Source organism: Ruditapes philippinarum, unplaced genomic scaffold (genome assembly GCF_026571515.1).
Source record: "Ruditapes philippinarum isolate M1 unplaced genomic scaffold, ASM2657151v2 ctg2402_1_1_1_1, whole genome shotgun sequence".
NCBI classification, from domain to species: domain Eukaryota; kingdom Metazoa; phylum Mollusca; class Bivalvia; order Venerida; family Veneridae; genus Ruditapes; species Ruditapes philippinarum.
The window spans coordinates 133,053-150,438 of NW_026851700.1; the positions used below are offsets into that span (position 1 = coordinate 133,053).

The window sequence follows — 17,386 nt, forward strand, 5'->3', positions numbered from 1 at the left end:
TGCCGTCGCCCCCCTTGACGTACATGTGGTAATCCAGCATTAACCTACGCCATATTGTACGGTATCCTATGCATTGCACTGTCCACTTCTTTGTATTTCTCTGTTTATAACATCAGACACAGTTTCAAAAGGAGTATATATTCCATTACGCCGTTTTAAATGACGTACCAGAAAGTACTCTATTATCAGCAGAGTTTTGTTTGTTATAGATGTTGAGGGTAGGTATCTTGGCACGGTAGCTTTGGTAATGCCGAATAGTATAATGATGAAGACACAGATCAACATCAAGGTTTTCATCCTCATTACCTTTTGTCCTGTAGTTGTGTCTGAAATAAGAGTTTATCTTTTATCTAAATCTTTTATACATTCATATTATATAAAATGGGTAAATCTCTGAGCTCCGTCTTTTAAAGATTGATAGGTGCCAAAAAAAAAACATAACATTTAAAATGCTAGTAGGATATTTTGTTCAAACTGGTCCTATATCTATTTGTTTGTTCTTAAGTGTTCTTTTCTCAATTGTTAAAATATACAACAAAATTAGACATTGATGCTAAATGCAAATGATGCTCGATCATAATAAGTAGTTAACTTTGTACTTGTGTGTATGAACATAGCACTCGCCGTTCTTTATAAAGTTGGTCAACACTATCTAAGTACTTCAGAGAAATACTGATTCTGTGTTAGCTCAATAAAAATGCTGAATTGCGATACATGTTTAATACCATGCACCATGCTATTTTAAGACGTAAAACTTGTATTCCCTGTCTACTTGTAAAACAGTTATTTGTTTGTTACTCATGGACAGATTTTGTGATGAGGACAAAAAATGAATCAGCACTAACATAATGAACATATTTAGAACATAGCAGATTGCACAAAACACACAGTCACACTTGGGGAATTAAAGTCTGTGATATATTACCACTATGGGATTATATCAAATAACATTAAATTCCCTCCTAAACACATCCTCTCCTCCATGAAAAATTTGAATGAAATTATTTAAAACGTTTGAAAAACATACCTGAAACCAAAGTTGCTGCTTTCAGCTTCTAAAGCACGTGTAAAATGGGTAAGCCAAAAGTCATAAGACGTAAGTCACAAATCAAAAGTCAAAAATCGAAAGTCAAAAGTAAAACATCCGTAAGTCGAAACTCAAAAGTGACCCTCCAAGGCTTCCATAGGTATCAGTAACCTGCACTACAGAGCATGCCCATTGATTGGCTCATTTTTCCTTGGGTATACTTATGGTGATGGCAGAGAAATAGAAAGCGACAGAAAAATCATATTCAGATGCTCGTTCATTGGTTCCTTTTTTCTGGTTTTTCATACTGTGACAGCAGGGAACGTGATTCTATGTTTGACTATGCTACAAAAGAGAAATAACATCAAAACACTCGGCAATCTGATTTATACATGGGGGCTATGTCCCTTCGTACAAATCAGATAGCCTCGTGTTTTAATGCTCTTTCTATTACTTAATATTAATGAAATCATATTTTTCATGCTCTAAAGAGAAGTCGTCATTTGGATATTTTGACAAACTGACTATTTAAAGAATATGAAATAAGTTCTGGAATGGCTGTTTATTGGTAAGAAATAAATTGTACCTACCCAACTTCAAGTGCATTAAAAGATGACTGTTACAATATATTAAATTTGCCACAAACTTGATCATTTGATTAGTATTGAAATAGAAAAAAATAAACTTTTTATAAATTGTTGCGGGTTCAATGAGCCTGTCTATGGGCTGAAAAATGCAACCTCCGACCACAACCATGGGTTTATACTACCCCTACATCTAATACTAGCTTAAATAGCCTAAATTCATACAAAAATAAGACTGGAGACAAAAATAATCTTTAAAAAGGATACACGACCAACTAAAGGTAACTTGGCCGGTGTAATATTGGTTTTAATTGTATACTTTAGTTCACATGATGAATGTTAAATAGCAATGCTTTTATAAAAATGGCAGTATGTAGTTATCAAATTTTTCATTTGTCGAAGAACCTTTGAATTACAAAACAATTTATTGACGTCTCTTCAAAGTGTAGCCTTTTAACTGTTTGACAGAATTTGCTTATCGGTACCTTATACTCGTTTTACACAAAGGTAGTCGGTGCCTTGCTTGTATAGTATACATGTACACGTCCGCGCCCACTTATTTTTATAGATTTTTTTCTTTTCACTAGAAACTTTTTTCACTCAAACTGTTTTTAAAAGATCTTATTTTCAATAACACAACAAAAGAAAGTTTTTTTTAATGTCATCCATAAATACTATAAATATAGTAAAGGTAGAAAGGTTCATTTTACCTCCAAGATCTTTGTAAGTTGTCAACCAATTTTCACCAAATAAAGTGCAATCTACTAAGAAATGATTTCTCTTTCGAAAAATGTACAATATTAGACCAATTCTACCGAGAGAAAAATTTAAAGCGAAAATGCACTTTTTGTCTAGGTCGGACATCGCTTGATCGAGCCGTTTGAACATTGTTCCAGACTCCGAATGTTGGTGCTGGTTTTAATTATCAGAGACCGGTTTAAAATGTTTAGATAATTGTTTTGATTTCAATAAATCATGCCAACTGTCCAGCGCAGTGTTATTTTAGTGCGCTCTGGTCCCTGCCAAGACTAAGCGTTCCCTAGTAATTAATGATCCCCATATTTAGAAAATCAAATTTTACTTTTATTTTCTTAGAGGGCGCTTCCTGCATTTTGGTTGGTCAAAACTGTCCCTAGAAATAATAATTATATGCAAATGCAAGATTTGCCGCCTTTCCAATGCGCAGTTGAAAATAAGATTTCGGAATGTGAAGTACAAATCTTGTGTATTTCTATTTATTAAGTTTCGGGCACAGATACCATTGTTCAGTAAGTTTATTTTTGTTTTTTATTTGCCTTCGTTTGGGAAAATTATTGTTTAAATAATTTTGTTCATGAATAATTACATTTATTATTGTTAAGGTAAATACATTAACAATTTTATGTTAAGATAGATAAGACTGTATTCTAGTTAAAATTTTGATGTAAAAGGAAATAATCTGTAATTCTATCAATTAATGAACTTGTTAACATTACTAGCAGCAGGATTCCCACAGTATTTGTTAAGGATGAATTATATATGTGACTTGTTTATTTGTAAGTATGTATGCATTCTTTGTATGTTGTTTTAATTGTTATTAATGGAAGTATATCTGTTTAACTTTCAGATAACCGCTATATACGCTATATAAGCTATATACGCTATATACACTATATACTCCTTAGACTATGTGTTGTTTCTGGAATAAAAGTGGAAAATATAGCGCGTGAATTGCATCTTTTTGTTGCCCAAACTTAGTGAAGCTGCCCATTACGACTGTGTCGTAGTGTCTTTGTAATTTGGTGAACAGTTGAAGTGAACACCCGTATTAACGTGTTCTCTCTCAGCCACCCACGTAATCTACACTGTGTTCTTACAGTTATTGAACAGTATAGTTCCTACAGTTATTGAACACTGTGTCCTCCTACAAACATAAATTGATATTTTTGTTAATAACAAACTAATGTCTGTGCATGCAAACAGTTGAAATAGAAAAGTACCTAAAATATTATCGCTTACCGGTCCAAATTTAATCCAAAACGTCTGTAGGTAGGCATTTTCAGTAGTCATTGCACTAACTTCTTAAATACATGTATACAAATCCTGATCCTGATATGCCCGATTTCCCGCTGTTATCCAGCTTCGCTCAATCTTTACTGTGCGAAACGGGGTACTCATCAGGTATATCCGGGTCAGGATTTGTATACATGTAAATGTCAGGAAATTTAAGAAGTACAGTTGTGTAATTGCAAATACCTACTGAAAGTACTAGTATTTACCTTAGAAGGTCCGCTGGCGAACCTTTCTACCTTTACTATATTTATAGTATATATGGATGTTTTTTTTCAAACTTTTCTTTGTTGTTTTATTGAAAATAAGATATTTTAAAAACATCTGGAGTGAAAAATATTTTATAAGCGAAAAAAATATTTATAAAAATAAGTGGAGGTGGTCATGTTCATATATACTATCCAAGTCACGCACCGACTGCCTGTGGTTTTACAAATGACTAAAATGTTTGCACATTTTGGCAGAAATGTACGTTGGCACAAAGGTGACATGCGTGTATTTTTATTTATCTCGTGGCCACGAGTTAGCTAAGTCGTGGCCACGAGTTAGCTAAGTCGTGGCCACGAGATACTCAGTCGTGGCCACGAGTTACAAAGTCGTGGCCACGAGTTACTAAGTCGTGGCCACGATATACTATGTCGTGGCCACGAGTTACTATGTCGTGGCCACGAGATAGCTAATTCGTGGCCAGGACTTAGTAACTCGTGGCCACGACTTTGTAACTCATGGCAACGACATAGTATCTCGTGGCCACGATTTACTAAGTCGTGGCCACAAGATAGCTAAGTCGTGGCCACGAGATACTATGTCGTGGCCACGAGTTACTACTAAGTCGCGGGAACGAGATAGCTAAGTCGTGGCTACGAGAAAATTAACCAATCAAATTACACTATATATATTATGATTTTTTTTTAAACTTAACAACTTAATTTTACATGCAACATTAATCTTTGAAAATACTGAAGACATTCACTTTGAAGTTGTCTTACGGATCATATTAGATAGTCATCTTCCAAGGTCCATCATACATTTATTTTGATTATAGCTCTTTGTTGGGACAATTTTGTGATCGAATTAGTCAGTGTGTACGTACTACGGCCTGTTAACCTTGTTTATACGATAACATGTGAAGGAATAAGTATGGAAGCTTGAATTGACCCCCTAGATGCCGTGTTCGTGATTACTCGTGTGTCGTCATGTCGACTTATATTTACGCGACATGACGTCTTCTATCATTGTTTGGTGAGATAATAAAGACGTATGGGCAACGTTTGTTTCAAGGTATGTCGGCATATTTTTTGTCAGTAATGGAGTTAATGGGAATCAATAATAGCTATGTCAACGTATTTTATCTCGACCAGCCTTGTTATATCTGCTTCTTTGAAAATATCACCGCGTATTAACATCATGGGCACTGTCGGAAAGACCCAATTAATATTCGGAAAGTAAACTCCTCCCACCAAACCAAAATCTTTGAATGGTTCATCCTTTGAAGAGCATATTGGTAGACACTTTGAAAGGTCATTTGTGTTTTAATATAAAATTTGGTATATGTCCGTTTCTGCAGTGCATTTTGTATATGCGTTTTTATCTAACTAGCAGTTATACCAAATAAATTATGTCACAGGGTGAAAAAATGTGCAGCCTGACCGGGACTCAAACCCGGGACCCTCGGAATACCGTACCGCAGCTCTACCGACTGAGCTATCCGGCCGCTTACACATCATCGCCCCGAAATAGTGAACAGTTCCGAACCGTGACATTTATTCTAGTCAGTGCTTGGTTAGCAACCATATACTAGTATTTTATATACGTTTATACATACACTTATCAAGACGTTTGGATATGGAAAGCCATGGCTGTCTGATATTGTTCTTTTTCAATTTATTTAACCATTTGGATAATATATGAGTTCACTTCGACTATATATGAATTGAAAACACCTTCTTATTTAACCGGAATCCATTATATTAATCCACAGTTACAATATATGAAACCATACTGTCAGTGTATGAAACCGAGTTAGCAATATATAAGTTGATTTTCTCAATATATGATTCCAATTCTTCAATATATGGTACCAAAGTAGCCATGTATGGAACCAGATATCCTTATATGAAACCGAATTATCAATATATTAATTCATTTTTACAATATATGAAACCATTTTATCAATGTATGGAACCAAAGTAGCAATATATGAGTTGGTTATTACAATATATGATACCAATTATTCAATATATGGAACCAAAGTAACAATGTATGGAACCAGGTGTCCTTATATGAAACCAAATTATCAATATATTAATTCATTTTTACAATATATGAAACCATTTTATCAATGTATGGAACCAAAGTATCAATATATGAGTTGGTTATTACAATATATGATACCAATTATTCAATATATGGAACCAAAGTAACAATGTATGGAACCAGGTGTCCTTATATGAAACCAAATTATCAATATATTAATTCATTTTTACAATATATGAAACCATTTTATCAATGTATGGAGCCGAAGTATCAATGTATAAGTTGATTACTACATTATATGATACTAGATCTTCAATATATGGATCCAAGTAAGTCATGTATGGAACCAGATGCCCTTATATGAAACCGAATTATTAATATATTAAATCAATTTTACAATATATGAAACCAGTTTATCAATATATGTAACCGAAGTAGCAATATAAAAGTTGATTTTCACATTATATGATTCCAGTTCTTCAATATATGATACCAAAGTAGCAATATATTGAACCAAAATGTCATTATATTGACAGGACTTTTTTTAAAGACTGTATTCTATCCTTGCACCGGTAGTACAGTTTCGCGCCAATATTCAAAAGACCAGCGTGCTTCACTGATTGCATACTGCTTATTTTCTAAATAAGGAAATATTTGAATTTAACGTCACATTCACTTCAAATGGGCTGGGCAGGCAAAACGTATCGTTATATTTGTAGGAGTTGTATGTCATGATTTAAGCTATTGAGTCGTACTGACCATTAACAAAAACATATTTAAAAAATAAGTTCATCTCGACCTTTACCTTTGATCAAAAATGGCATTGCCAGTAGGACACATCAAGGTTAATCTACTCACAAAGTTTAATATTCAGTCAAATAATAATTGATTTCATGAAAAAGTGTATGCATTGTAATAACAGAACCCAGTGACCTCGGCCTTTAAATTGTTGACTTGAAAATAGGCTATTTTGGTTCCATATAATGAAAATTGCTGTCATAGAATGTAACATCAACTTATATACTAGCTGCTACTTTGGTTCCATACATTAATAAAATGGTTTCATATATTGTAAAAATGACTTAATATATTGATAATTCGGTTTCATATAAGGGCATCTGGTTCCATATATGGCTTCTTTGGTACCATATATTGAAGAACTGGTATCATATAAAGTGATAATCAAGTCATATATTGCTACTTTGGTTCCATACATTGATAAATTGGTTTCATATATTGTAAAAATGAATTAATATATTGATAATTCGGTTTCATATAAAGACATCTGGTTCCATATATGGCTATTTTGGTACCATATATTGAAGATCTGGTATCATATAATGTAATAACCAACTCATATATTGCTACTTTGGTTCCATACATTTATAAATTGGTTTCATATATTGTAAAAATGAACTAATATATTGATAATTCGGTTTCATATCAGGACATCTGGTTCCATATATGGCTACTTTGGTACCATATATTGAAGAATTTGTATCATATAATGTAATAACCAACTTATATATTTCTACTTTGGTTTTATAAATTGATACATTGGTTTTATATATTGAAAAATGAATTAATGCATTGATAATTCGGTTTCATATAAGGACATCTGGTTCCATACATGGCTACTTTAAATTTGGTACCATATATTGAAGAATTGGAATCATATATTGAGCAAATCAACTTATTTATTGCTAACTCGGTTTCATACACTGACGGTATGGTTTCATATATTGTAACTGTGGATTAATACAATGGATTCCGGTTAAATAAGAAGGTGTTTTCAATTCATATATAGTCGAAGTGAACTCATATATTATCCAAATGGTTACATAAATTGAAAAAGAACAATATCAGACAGCCATGGCTTTCCATATTTGGACACCTTTAAAATGATATTTCAGTTTGCAGCCAAATGTATTATTCTGAGTTATAGTATTGTACAAATGAAATTAAAAGGAAACTAAAAAACACGTCAGTCATTACTCGATGGGCGGGATTTAGTTTCCGGATAATAATTATGACGTTCAAATGGTCCCCGTCCTGTTTTATAATAGACATAAGTTATGTCGACATGGTCTGATACAGATGTTGTACAGATTCTATTTTTCTCCATCACAACCATGATACAGCACGCCATGTCGCACTAATATATATCAACATGACCACATGTAAATTATCACGGACCACGGCATCTCGGGGGGTCAATTCAAGCTTCCATAAATAAGTCCTGGTTTATTTTATTTAGAAGGGACATTGCCCATGGACAGTAGATAGCCTATAAGGTAAAATCCTTGTCTGATGACATAATATCTCGTGGCCACGATTTAGCTATTTCGTGACCACGACTTAGTAACACGTGGCCACAACATAGTAGCTCGTGACCACGACTTAGCTATCTCGTGGCAACGACTTAGTAACCCGTGGCCACGACATAGTATTTCGTGGCCACGGGATAAATAAAAACACACACATGTCACTTTTGTGTACGGTGGCAAAGAGAATATCTTCAGTAAATTCAAAGATTAATGTTGCATGTAAATATAAGTTGTTAAGTTAAAAAATTCATAATATACAAAGTGTATTCTGATTTGTTTATTATCCAGTGGCCACGACTTAGCTATCTCGTTCCCACGACTTAGTAACTCGTGGCCACGATATAGTTTCTCGTGACCACGACTTAGCTATCTCGTGGCTACGACTTAATAACTCGTGGCCACGACATAGTATCTCGTGGCCACGACTAAGCTACCTCTGGCCGCGACATAAAATCTCGTGGCTACGATTTTGTAACTCGTAGCCAAGACATAGTATCTCGTGGCCACGACTTAGCTATCTCGTGGCCACGACATAGTATCTCGAGACCACGACTTAGTAACTCGTGGCCACGACAAAGTATCTTGTGGCTACGGCTTAGCTATCTCGTTCCCACGTGGCCACGAGTTACTAAGTCGTGGCCACCAGATAGCTAAGTCGTGGCCACGAGATACTATGTCGTGCAAGATAAGAACTAAGTAAGAGAAGAAACAAAAACAATATGACTTGAATATGACCCTATTCGGCTATTTCCTTGATGGGTGGTTCCAATATTCCTCACTTGAATACTATTGAATCACCCCTAGGATATGTGGCCTGTTTTTTAAATTTGTCTTTTGACGTCTTATCTGTGATATGCAAGCTTCATAACTTCTGATCCCCTTTCAAAATTCCATTTTATTTAGTTCCAGCCATTGTTTTCTCGTTTAGGGCACGCGCTTTCTATTATTGGTGACCATACGCCGCTTTTAATGGAATAGCACGGAAGTGTCACATTGATAACCGCCGTATGAACACATCTTAATTCAAAATTGTACCAGTTCATGTCTAAATGTTGAATTATGCTTAAGCCGGTGCTAGGGGGCGTGGGCGGTAGTTTGCACTTGACAGTTCCGTCCATGAACAAGCTCAATCAAACCGAGCCTGCAACTTTTTCAATTTTGCTGTGTTGGGCTTTCTTAAGGGATTCTTATTTTCTATTTTATCGCCACATCAGCGTTGTTTGTGCCGTTTTGAGGCTGAAAAAAGTCGCTACGTACATTCAATCAGAGATGTTATATTTCCGATCTTTAAGCAAGACATTATTGTTGTACTTGTGGTAATTTAATTCTTTCTATTCGGCTATTTTCTCGATGGGTGGTTCCAGTATTCCTCACTTGAATACTGTTGAATCACCTCTAGGATATGTGGCCTGCTTTGTAAATTTGTCTTTTGTCTAAGATTTAGTCAACAGCATTCAAGTGAGGAATACTGGAACCACCCAACAAGAAAATAGCCGAAAAGACAGAAATCAATTACCACAAGCACAACAATAATGTCGTGCTGAACGATCTTTAAGGATCGAAAATATAACCTCTCTGATTGAATGTACGGAGCGAACAATACATGTTACTTTAGCAGCACTCTAATGTGTAACTATAACATCAACAAGCTGCTTTCTATCAGAATGATAAGATCGGAACCATCTAAAAATATCATCACCAAGATCAGCCGCATATATCATTTCATAAAAAGTGTAAGGTCGTCTACAGTATCGGATGCCTAATACAGTTACCTTTATCCATTTGCATTATTTTATAGTATGATAAATGAATAAGACACGTGTCTGTTTAACAGCAATGTCTGAAGCGTGATTGAAATTTATAGAACAACTTATTTAATTTAAAATAGGACTCTACCTTGTCATAAACAACCCTCTCAAACAATTTAGAAAGTGTAATCTATACAAAACTTTAGAAACAAATTGTCCCTCGGAAACATTGCTTTTCTCTAAACAGCCCTGACAATGTCAAAATTGTCAACAATAATAAAATTAAGGTACCACATAGGGAAAATCTTAAAAAAAGTAGTCTCATCATTGACAAGTGTGAAATTATAGTTTGATAATTTTCATTGTGAAATTATCAAATATAATGTTCACGGATAAATCAGTAAACCACTGAAAAGCATTAAATAAATCATCATCGTAAAGCTGTTCATTTTTTATACTTTTTTCATCTTTCGTTGTAAATACGTGAACATGCCCTTCACTGCGAAAACTTGAAAAAATAAATGTTATCAGAGGAAAACATCGGTGGAATGCACAGTGTGGTATGATAAAAGGCAAATTTGAGGGCGACAATATGCCAAATATTGGGGATTTTTTTTTGTAATATCATGTTGTGGTGGTCGAAGGACACCGTTACTAAAACACCAATACGATGAAAAGTGTGCGACAAAACAAATAAACTATGTTTCTTGTTTTGTCACTCTTTCCCATTGTTGCCTCTTCATCTGCAACAATATAAAATAACAAAATGGAAGAAATCAGACACCATAGTTTGTTTGTATATAATTCATTATCTTAAAGCTCTTTATTAGTATTTTTATAATTTTTCAATTTCAAATCAATTTTCTGAAATCTTTGATTAGGCATAAGTTGTAATTTAATTACTAACTATAAAATTTGATTTTGTATGGTGGCTGATTGATTGCCGCTATTTTTATTATTTTGTTTTGTTGCAGCCGAGAAGGATACTATAGGAAAATGCGACATAACAAGAAATATATATTTTATTCGTTTTGTGCTTCTCTTTAATCTTTTATATTTTCATTTCATTTATTTTTGTCGTTGTAACGTGAACACCCCAATCAACTACGAAAACTGGACATAATAAAAGTAATCAAAGAGTGAAATCCATGAACTGCACAGTATAGTGTGATAAAAGTAAAGTTTAAAGGCGACAATAAGCCAAATATTGGGCAACACATATGTTTTCGTGGCATGAAAAAAATGTATCCGCTCCACGGTGCATATCCATATCGGTACCCTCTTTGCGAAATCTGCTGAAACGGCACCCTCTTTGCACATGCACAGGCCACTCTCTGCTAAAAACAAACCAGCAATGGATAACAATCCAGTAAAATTTCAATATAATAAGGAAAGAAGGTATGACACGTAGAAAAGATGTATACCACGGAACACTAGAATGTTTTATCTATGTGCTGATTTGTCATGTGCCCGTTTTTCATGTACCACAACTTCACAATAACCTACAAAAAAATCGACAAGTCTTGCTTCACCCATCACCTCGACATACTTTTTGGGCTGAAATGAACCTGTGGCTTGATTATATATGCATCATACATATTTAGTATGTTCATTTACATATCATCTTCGGACAAATGGCAGTATATTGTCAAAAATAATTGTAAAATTCATAAAAACACCCTACTTTCGGTTTTGCAGCAGCACGGGCTACCTCTCTTCATTTGAATTTTTATATCGCAGGCACCCTCTCATTTTTTACACATAGGTACCCTCAAGGCACGACATATGCTTTTATTTGCGTTAATCGTAAGGTATGTAATATTTCTTACTTTTATGTAAATATTACATACTTAATTGTCACATATATTTTAACATGATATTAGCCTTTTGAACACATCTTCTAATGGTAAATTATTAACATTTCTCTCAAATCTAATAGGTTGATTCTACTAAAAAGCTATTGCTATGGGACATGAAGGTAGTTTTCATTTACTACTACGATCTATAAACAGGCTTAACTAAATTGAACCTGCAACATTTTAAAATTTTGTTGTGTTTAAAGTTTCCAGAACGTACGAACTTATTCGAATCTATCTGACAGTCTGTTGTTTAAATGTCCTTTCATTAATGGGTTGTCGCGGAAATATTTATGCACATACCTCAATTCTTGAATAAGGTTTGTTAGCATGAAGGGCAATGAGGTATACAAACCCAAAGTATCTTTTGTTTCTCAGATTTTTATGATGCAGAATAATATTTTGTTCTGGAACAATTATCTGCTAAATATAGATATAAGGTCTTATGTATCTTAATAATTTAATCATGGCCTGTTGTCAAGTATGATTCTAAATACTAGCAACATGATATTACAATACTTCAATTGTAGACCAATTCACTTCAAGGCAATGTCACGGAGAGTCAAAATGTGCATTTAAGTATTTTGGTTGAAGGCCAATTTTCTTAATTAATTTCTTTTAAATCGACATTTCGGAGTAAATCACTAATCAGATGGTTGACATGTGCGTGGTCAATAGCTATTTGTTTCGCAATACATAATACTGCAGGCATTGACTATTACTCAAAAGGAAACAGAACTTAGCACAGAAAGACGACATGTATTGTGATTTTGCCTCAATAAAATAAGTGTTGCTCATTTTAGAAAATATGTTTGTACAGGTATCATGGAATTATTCGATGTTAATCAAATGGAAACTAGCACCCTGACAATATATCATACCCATTAGCACAAAAATAGAAATGAAATATAGATTGTTGAAAATAATATATATACATACATACATACATATATATATATATATATAATATATATATATATATATAATATATATATATTATATATACATACATACATATATATATATATATATATATATATATATATATATATATATATATATATATATATATATATATATATATATATATATATATATATATAAAACAAAGGTGCAATCTTAAGACTGCATATGAAAATAATGTTCTAAGAAGATGGATGAAACCGTGTCAAAAGATTAAGCAAGACCTTCACAGCTAAATTATATAATGTTTTTTTTAATGTGAACGTTACTCATAGTTCGCCATGATTTATTTGCAATCTTTCGGTTTATTCTGTCTATATAAATTAAAGGAAAAACTATTTTCCTTTTCTATCTTCATAAACGGTAAAATATGTGACGTTTTCGTATGGAAGTTTTTATTTTTCTAGATACTTGCCCACTATTTTCTGACATGTAAATATTTCGGTTTTGATGCAACAGGTACAGATTTGAAAGTTTCATATGTGTAAAGCATTCGTATGTGTGAAATTATTTCTTGATAAAATTATTGTTTATTATTATTAAAATTGGTATGAATTTTATAAACCATTGGATGTTGGCCCTGACAGACAATTCATTTAATTTGTTTACCAAATTGTCAGTTACAATTTGCCTACCGTTGGAAACAAAAAAAAAGCGAAATCTACTTTTATCTAACAAGCCTTGTAAACACTCACGGACAAATGACTTTAGATATCACAGATAATTTTTCTAGAAAGTCCATTCAAGAGTTAAAAATAGAATAATTATACAAACCTATTATCTTTTCTTGCAAGATCCGGAATTCTTCATCTTTCTATAAATAGAAGCAGTATCATTTCATATATTTCATACATCAATTATCTTAATTCCGATTTTTTTAAAACTTTTACGTCTGATACTGATATATTTAATGACATATAACAGAAACTTTATCTCATCAAATAAATGATCCAATGCATGATTTTCAGCGTAATGTCATATTATATATATGTACTTATAATTTGCATCGGTTATGCTTCTTTCTCTTTTTCTCTTTTGATTTTTTTCTTGTAATCAAAATAGTCATCTAACAATATAATGCATATTCATTAAAAATATTATTCTATCAGTGGCCCTTATTTACCTGACGCAAGGCAGATTCAAGTTGTGTTGCAGCTTCATTCATGGCCGCATCTCGAATATCTTTCTTCATTTTTGCGATTTCTTCCTTTGTGTTAATATCAATTTCATTGTTTTGTAACTGTAAAAATATAAAAAATTGTATTAACGAACGTCTATTGTTAGGTGCTACCAAAATATAACCCAGCATTGTTTGATTTTAACAATAACAAGAATGCGATGAATGAAGATGAATAAATCTCATATAAAAATGCTTCATCGGAATAAGTGTATGGAAACCAACTGTATAATCCTTCGGATATGTTGAAGTGATGTCGTTATTTTGATACAGTTAACATTTTTTTACAAATAATTAACGTTTCTGGCAGGTAATAATACCAGCGGAGTTGTTGACAAGTAAATATTATCTCCCCTATTAACAACAAGTATACAAAATCTTGTCACCATATCTGGAAGATGATACAGTTGGTTTCCATACAATTGGTTTAAATGCTATTGTACAACACATTTATTCAAGTTATTGATTCTTTAAAATATTTATATATCAGCTGGCCAATAAATTATTTTTCAATTTTTACAGTTTGCAGCTAGTTTGATAGTACACACAATAAAACTAAAATCTCAAGTCACACTTAAAACCATAGAAAATATTATTATAAATAATAAGAGCAAAGCTTTATTGTTATAATTATAATACGTTATTATGTACTTGTACATCTCACATAATAAGTTTAAGCATGCTTTTACTATAAAAAAATGTTCCAGCAAATGATTAATGATATGATTCCACCTCGTTCGCTAATCACGCTTAATGCTGTCATGCAAAACACCGGAATGATTAGAAGATTACGGGGAGGGGCGGGATTGAAAACGTTACCGTCTTACCTACCGTTCTTGCTGTGTATTTGTCATGGCAGCTTCAATTTGGATGAATAACGTGATTAGCCGTAATGAAACAGGGTAAACGCTACAAAACATTTCAGTACTTACAGGCCGTTGCAGAACTTGGAAGTGATAAGTTGTTACCCGAATTTAATTGCCAGTTATGTAACATAATGATCACAGTTGTTGGGTTATTATAGCCGTTGGTGCCACTTCAATAACACCAATGTTTAGCAGTACATGATTTCAATGTCTTTTTGATTGTGATGCTTATCGTAATGATGATAAAAATGTTGCTGTGGTGGTCATATGCAGGTTACGATGACTTAGAGATAGCGGTGGTGGTGACGATGATGAGAGGGATGTTGATGATGTTGTTGCTTCTGACGATTTTAATAATTTGTTGATCATAATGTAAGTTATAAAACTTTAAATTCACCGTTTTATGTAGACAAATATAACCTTAGTGTACAGTGTATTCAGAGTTCCAATAAAACCATTATCTTTTTCAAAACACATTCGTACTAATCACCTACAAATGACGATCGATTGATTATTGTTTTTTCCGTAGGGAAACCAACATTAAGGAAAAAAAGAATAAAAAATCAGTAACGAAGACGCAGTATAAACCGTGAATCAAACATACAATATTTCACTATTATCACTTAATCAGAGAATATGTAACTTAGACGTATTTTGTAGATTGACAAAAAAATATTCTTTAAAACTTTTTTTCTTTGCTTATTAAGAAATTATTACTAAATATTTTTAACTGAAGGATAAAAAGCGCAATGTTTACCAAAGATAACTATTTGATGTACGTTTTCTACAGCGATTTAAATGAAATGTTTATTAAGTAGACAATAGTGACTTGAACAATGTAGCTCAAATACTACAATGAACACTTACTTCAATAAGGGCTTCTAATGATTGTTCGACTTCATCTTGTTTAAAAACCCTTTGATTTGAATTATCTGTGATCTTCAAAACAGCTTGAAAATCCGTTAAGTATTCACTCAGCTTGGCTTCGGTAATCTCGTAGCTCGCATTATGCAGCAATTCGTTTCTATGCCTTCTTGCCTTAAAATGTCAAAAGAATTGTTAGAAAACATAAACAAAATATGACTATTCTCCAAACACTTTTAAAAGAAGTAAATGAATAACGACTAAGTTAAGTTCTTACCATTTGAAACAAGCCATAATTTGTGCCTGGAAGGTATGCTTTGTTGTTGACAAACAAAGTGAGCAGCTGTGCACAATCCAATTCTTTTGCTGATTCTTTACGTCTATATTCTAATGTATGGACTTCATGACTTATGTAACAAGCTGCGATACTCCATGCATCAGTTCTCCATTTATCCATACTGCTGTTTTTCAAGGCCGGGTCCTTGAAGCGGTGGTCCTGGACTATCAAGTCATAAATTTTGCTACATTGATCATTATTTGGACATTTTCGTCTATTCCTCTGCTTTGTTGGACATTGTCTTTTTGAGTGCAATGGTAGGAGATTTTCGCAATTACATTCTGTACATTTTTTCATCGATGATGGAAAATCCTTTACAATCTGAACATGATGGGAAGTGACAGCTTTTTCGGCTTGTGACTCCAGTCCAACTTTAAGATATTTGAGGCCAAGCACTCCTCGCATCCAGTATTTAAACAATTCTTCCTTTATTTGTTTCTGTATGATAAGAGCTTTAGGACCTGATGTGTCTGAAAAATGATGAATTCTGTATTGTTTCTGCTATATTTGATAATAAAACGTTACTTTTTATCTACAATTTGAGGGAATAACTAGAAATGTGTCCATAGGACACAGGTGCTCCTACACTCCACCGATTGGTAAATCTAATGTCTCTAAGGTCAATTTTTTTTGACTACATGTGCCCAAGTTAAAACGAAAAATTGTTCATTAAGTAAAGGGCATATACTACAAATACTGAATAAATCCACAAGAAAACCCCAGGGTGCATAAGTACACATGTTGACCAACATTCTTGAAAACCTTTGGGGCCTACAGGTCAAATACTTTTTGAGTTACGTGCAACACAAGTTGAATATTCTAAATTTTTACTAAGCAAGGGCAATAAATCTAAAAATACTAAAAATGTCCACACGAAAATACCCAGGTGCATAGCTACAGATGTTGAGCAACAATCCTTACGTGCGACACTAAAATAGAACTGAAGGAAGGACGGACGGATGGACGGGACGGAAAGGGTTAATCTAAATGCTCCCATATAGTGGGGGCACAAAAAACAATAACTAATAATGGGATTCTGGATTTAAATACGTATTCATCAATTACACATTATAGTTCAAAATTATAAACATTTAGAAATATGGATACTGTACAACTACTTGCGGACATTAAATATCTTTATCAGCATTGTTGTTAAAACTTGTTAAGCATTCATAGACATTTACAACAAACATGTGTTTGCTCTTTACGCAAAAATAATGGAAAAAAACGTAAATGAATGGACTTTTAAAAGGGGACTAGAAGTTACGTAAACTCAGCACATGACAAAGAACAGTCTGTTGTATCTGATTTGGACTAGTAGCCAAATGGGAC

At 33.2% G+C, this 17,386-nt stretch overlaps 1 protein-coding gene across 1 annotated transcript in view; it reads right to left on the bottom strand.

Moving 5' to 3' along the window:
• Positions 1-17,386, bottom strand: part of LOC132737424 (uncharacterized) — a 55,600-nt gene that overhangs the window by 11,730 nt on the left and 26,484 nt on the right. The window contains exons 8-11 of the mRNA XM_060724712.1: positions 15,995-16,524; positions 15,721-15,891; positions 13,934-14,050; positions 13,585-13,624 (exon numbers count right to left, since the gene is read on the bottom strand). Of these exons, the coding sequence (XP_060580695.1) occupies positions 13,585-13,624; positions 13,934-14,050; positions 15,721-15,891; positions 15,995-16,524 (858 nt within the window). The remainder of the gene's footprint in view (positions 1-13,584; positions 13,625-13,933; positions 14,051-15,720; positions 15,892-15,994; positions 16,525-17,386) is intronic.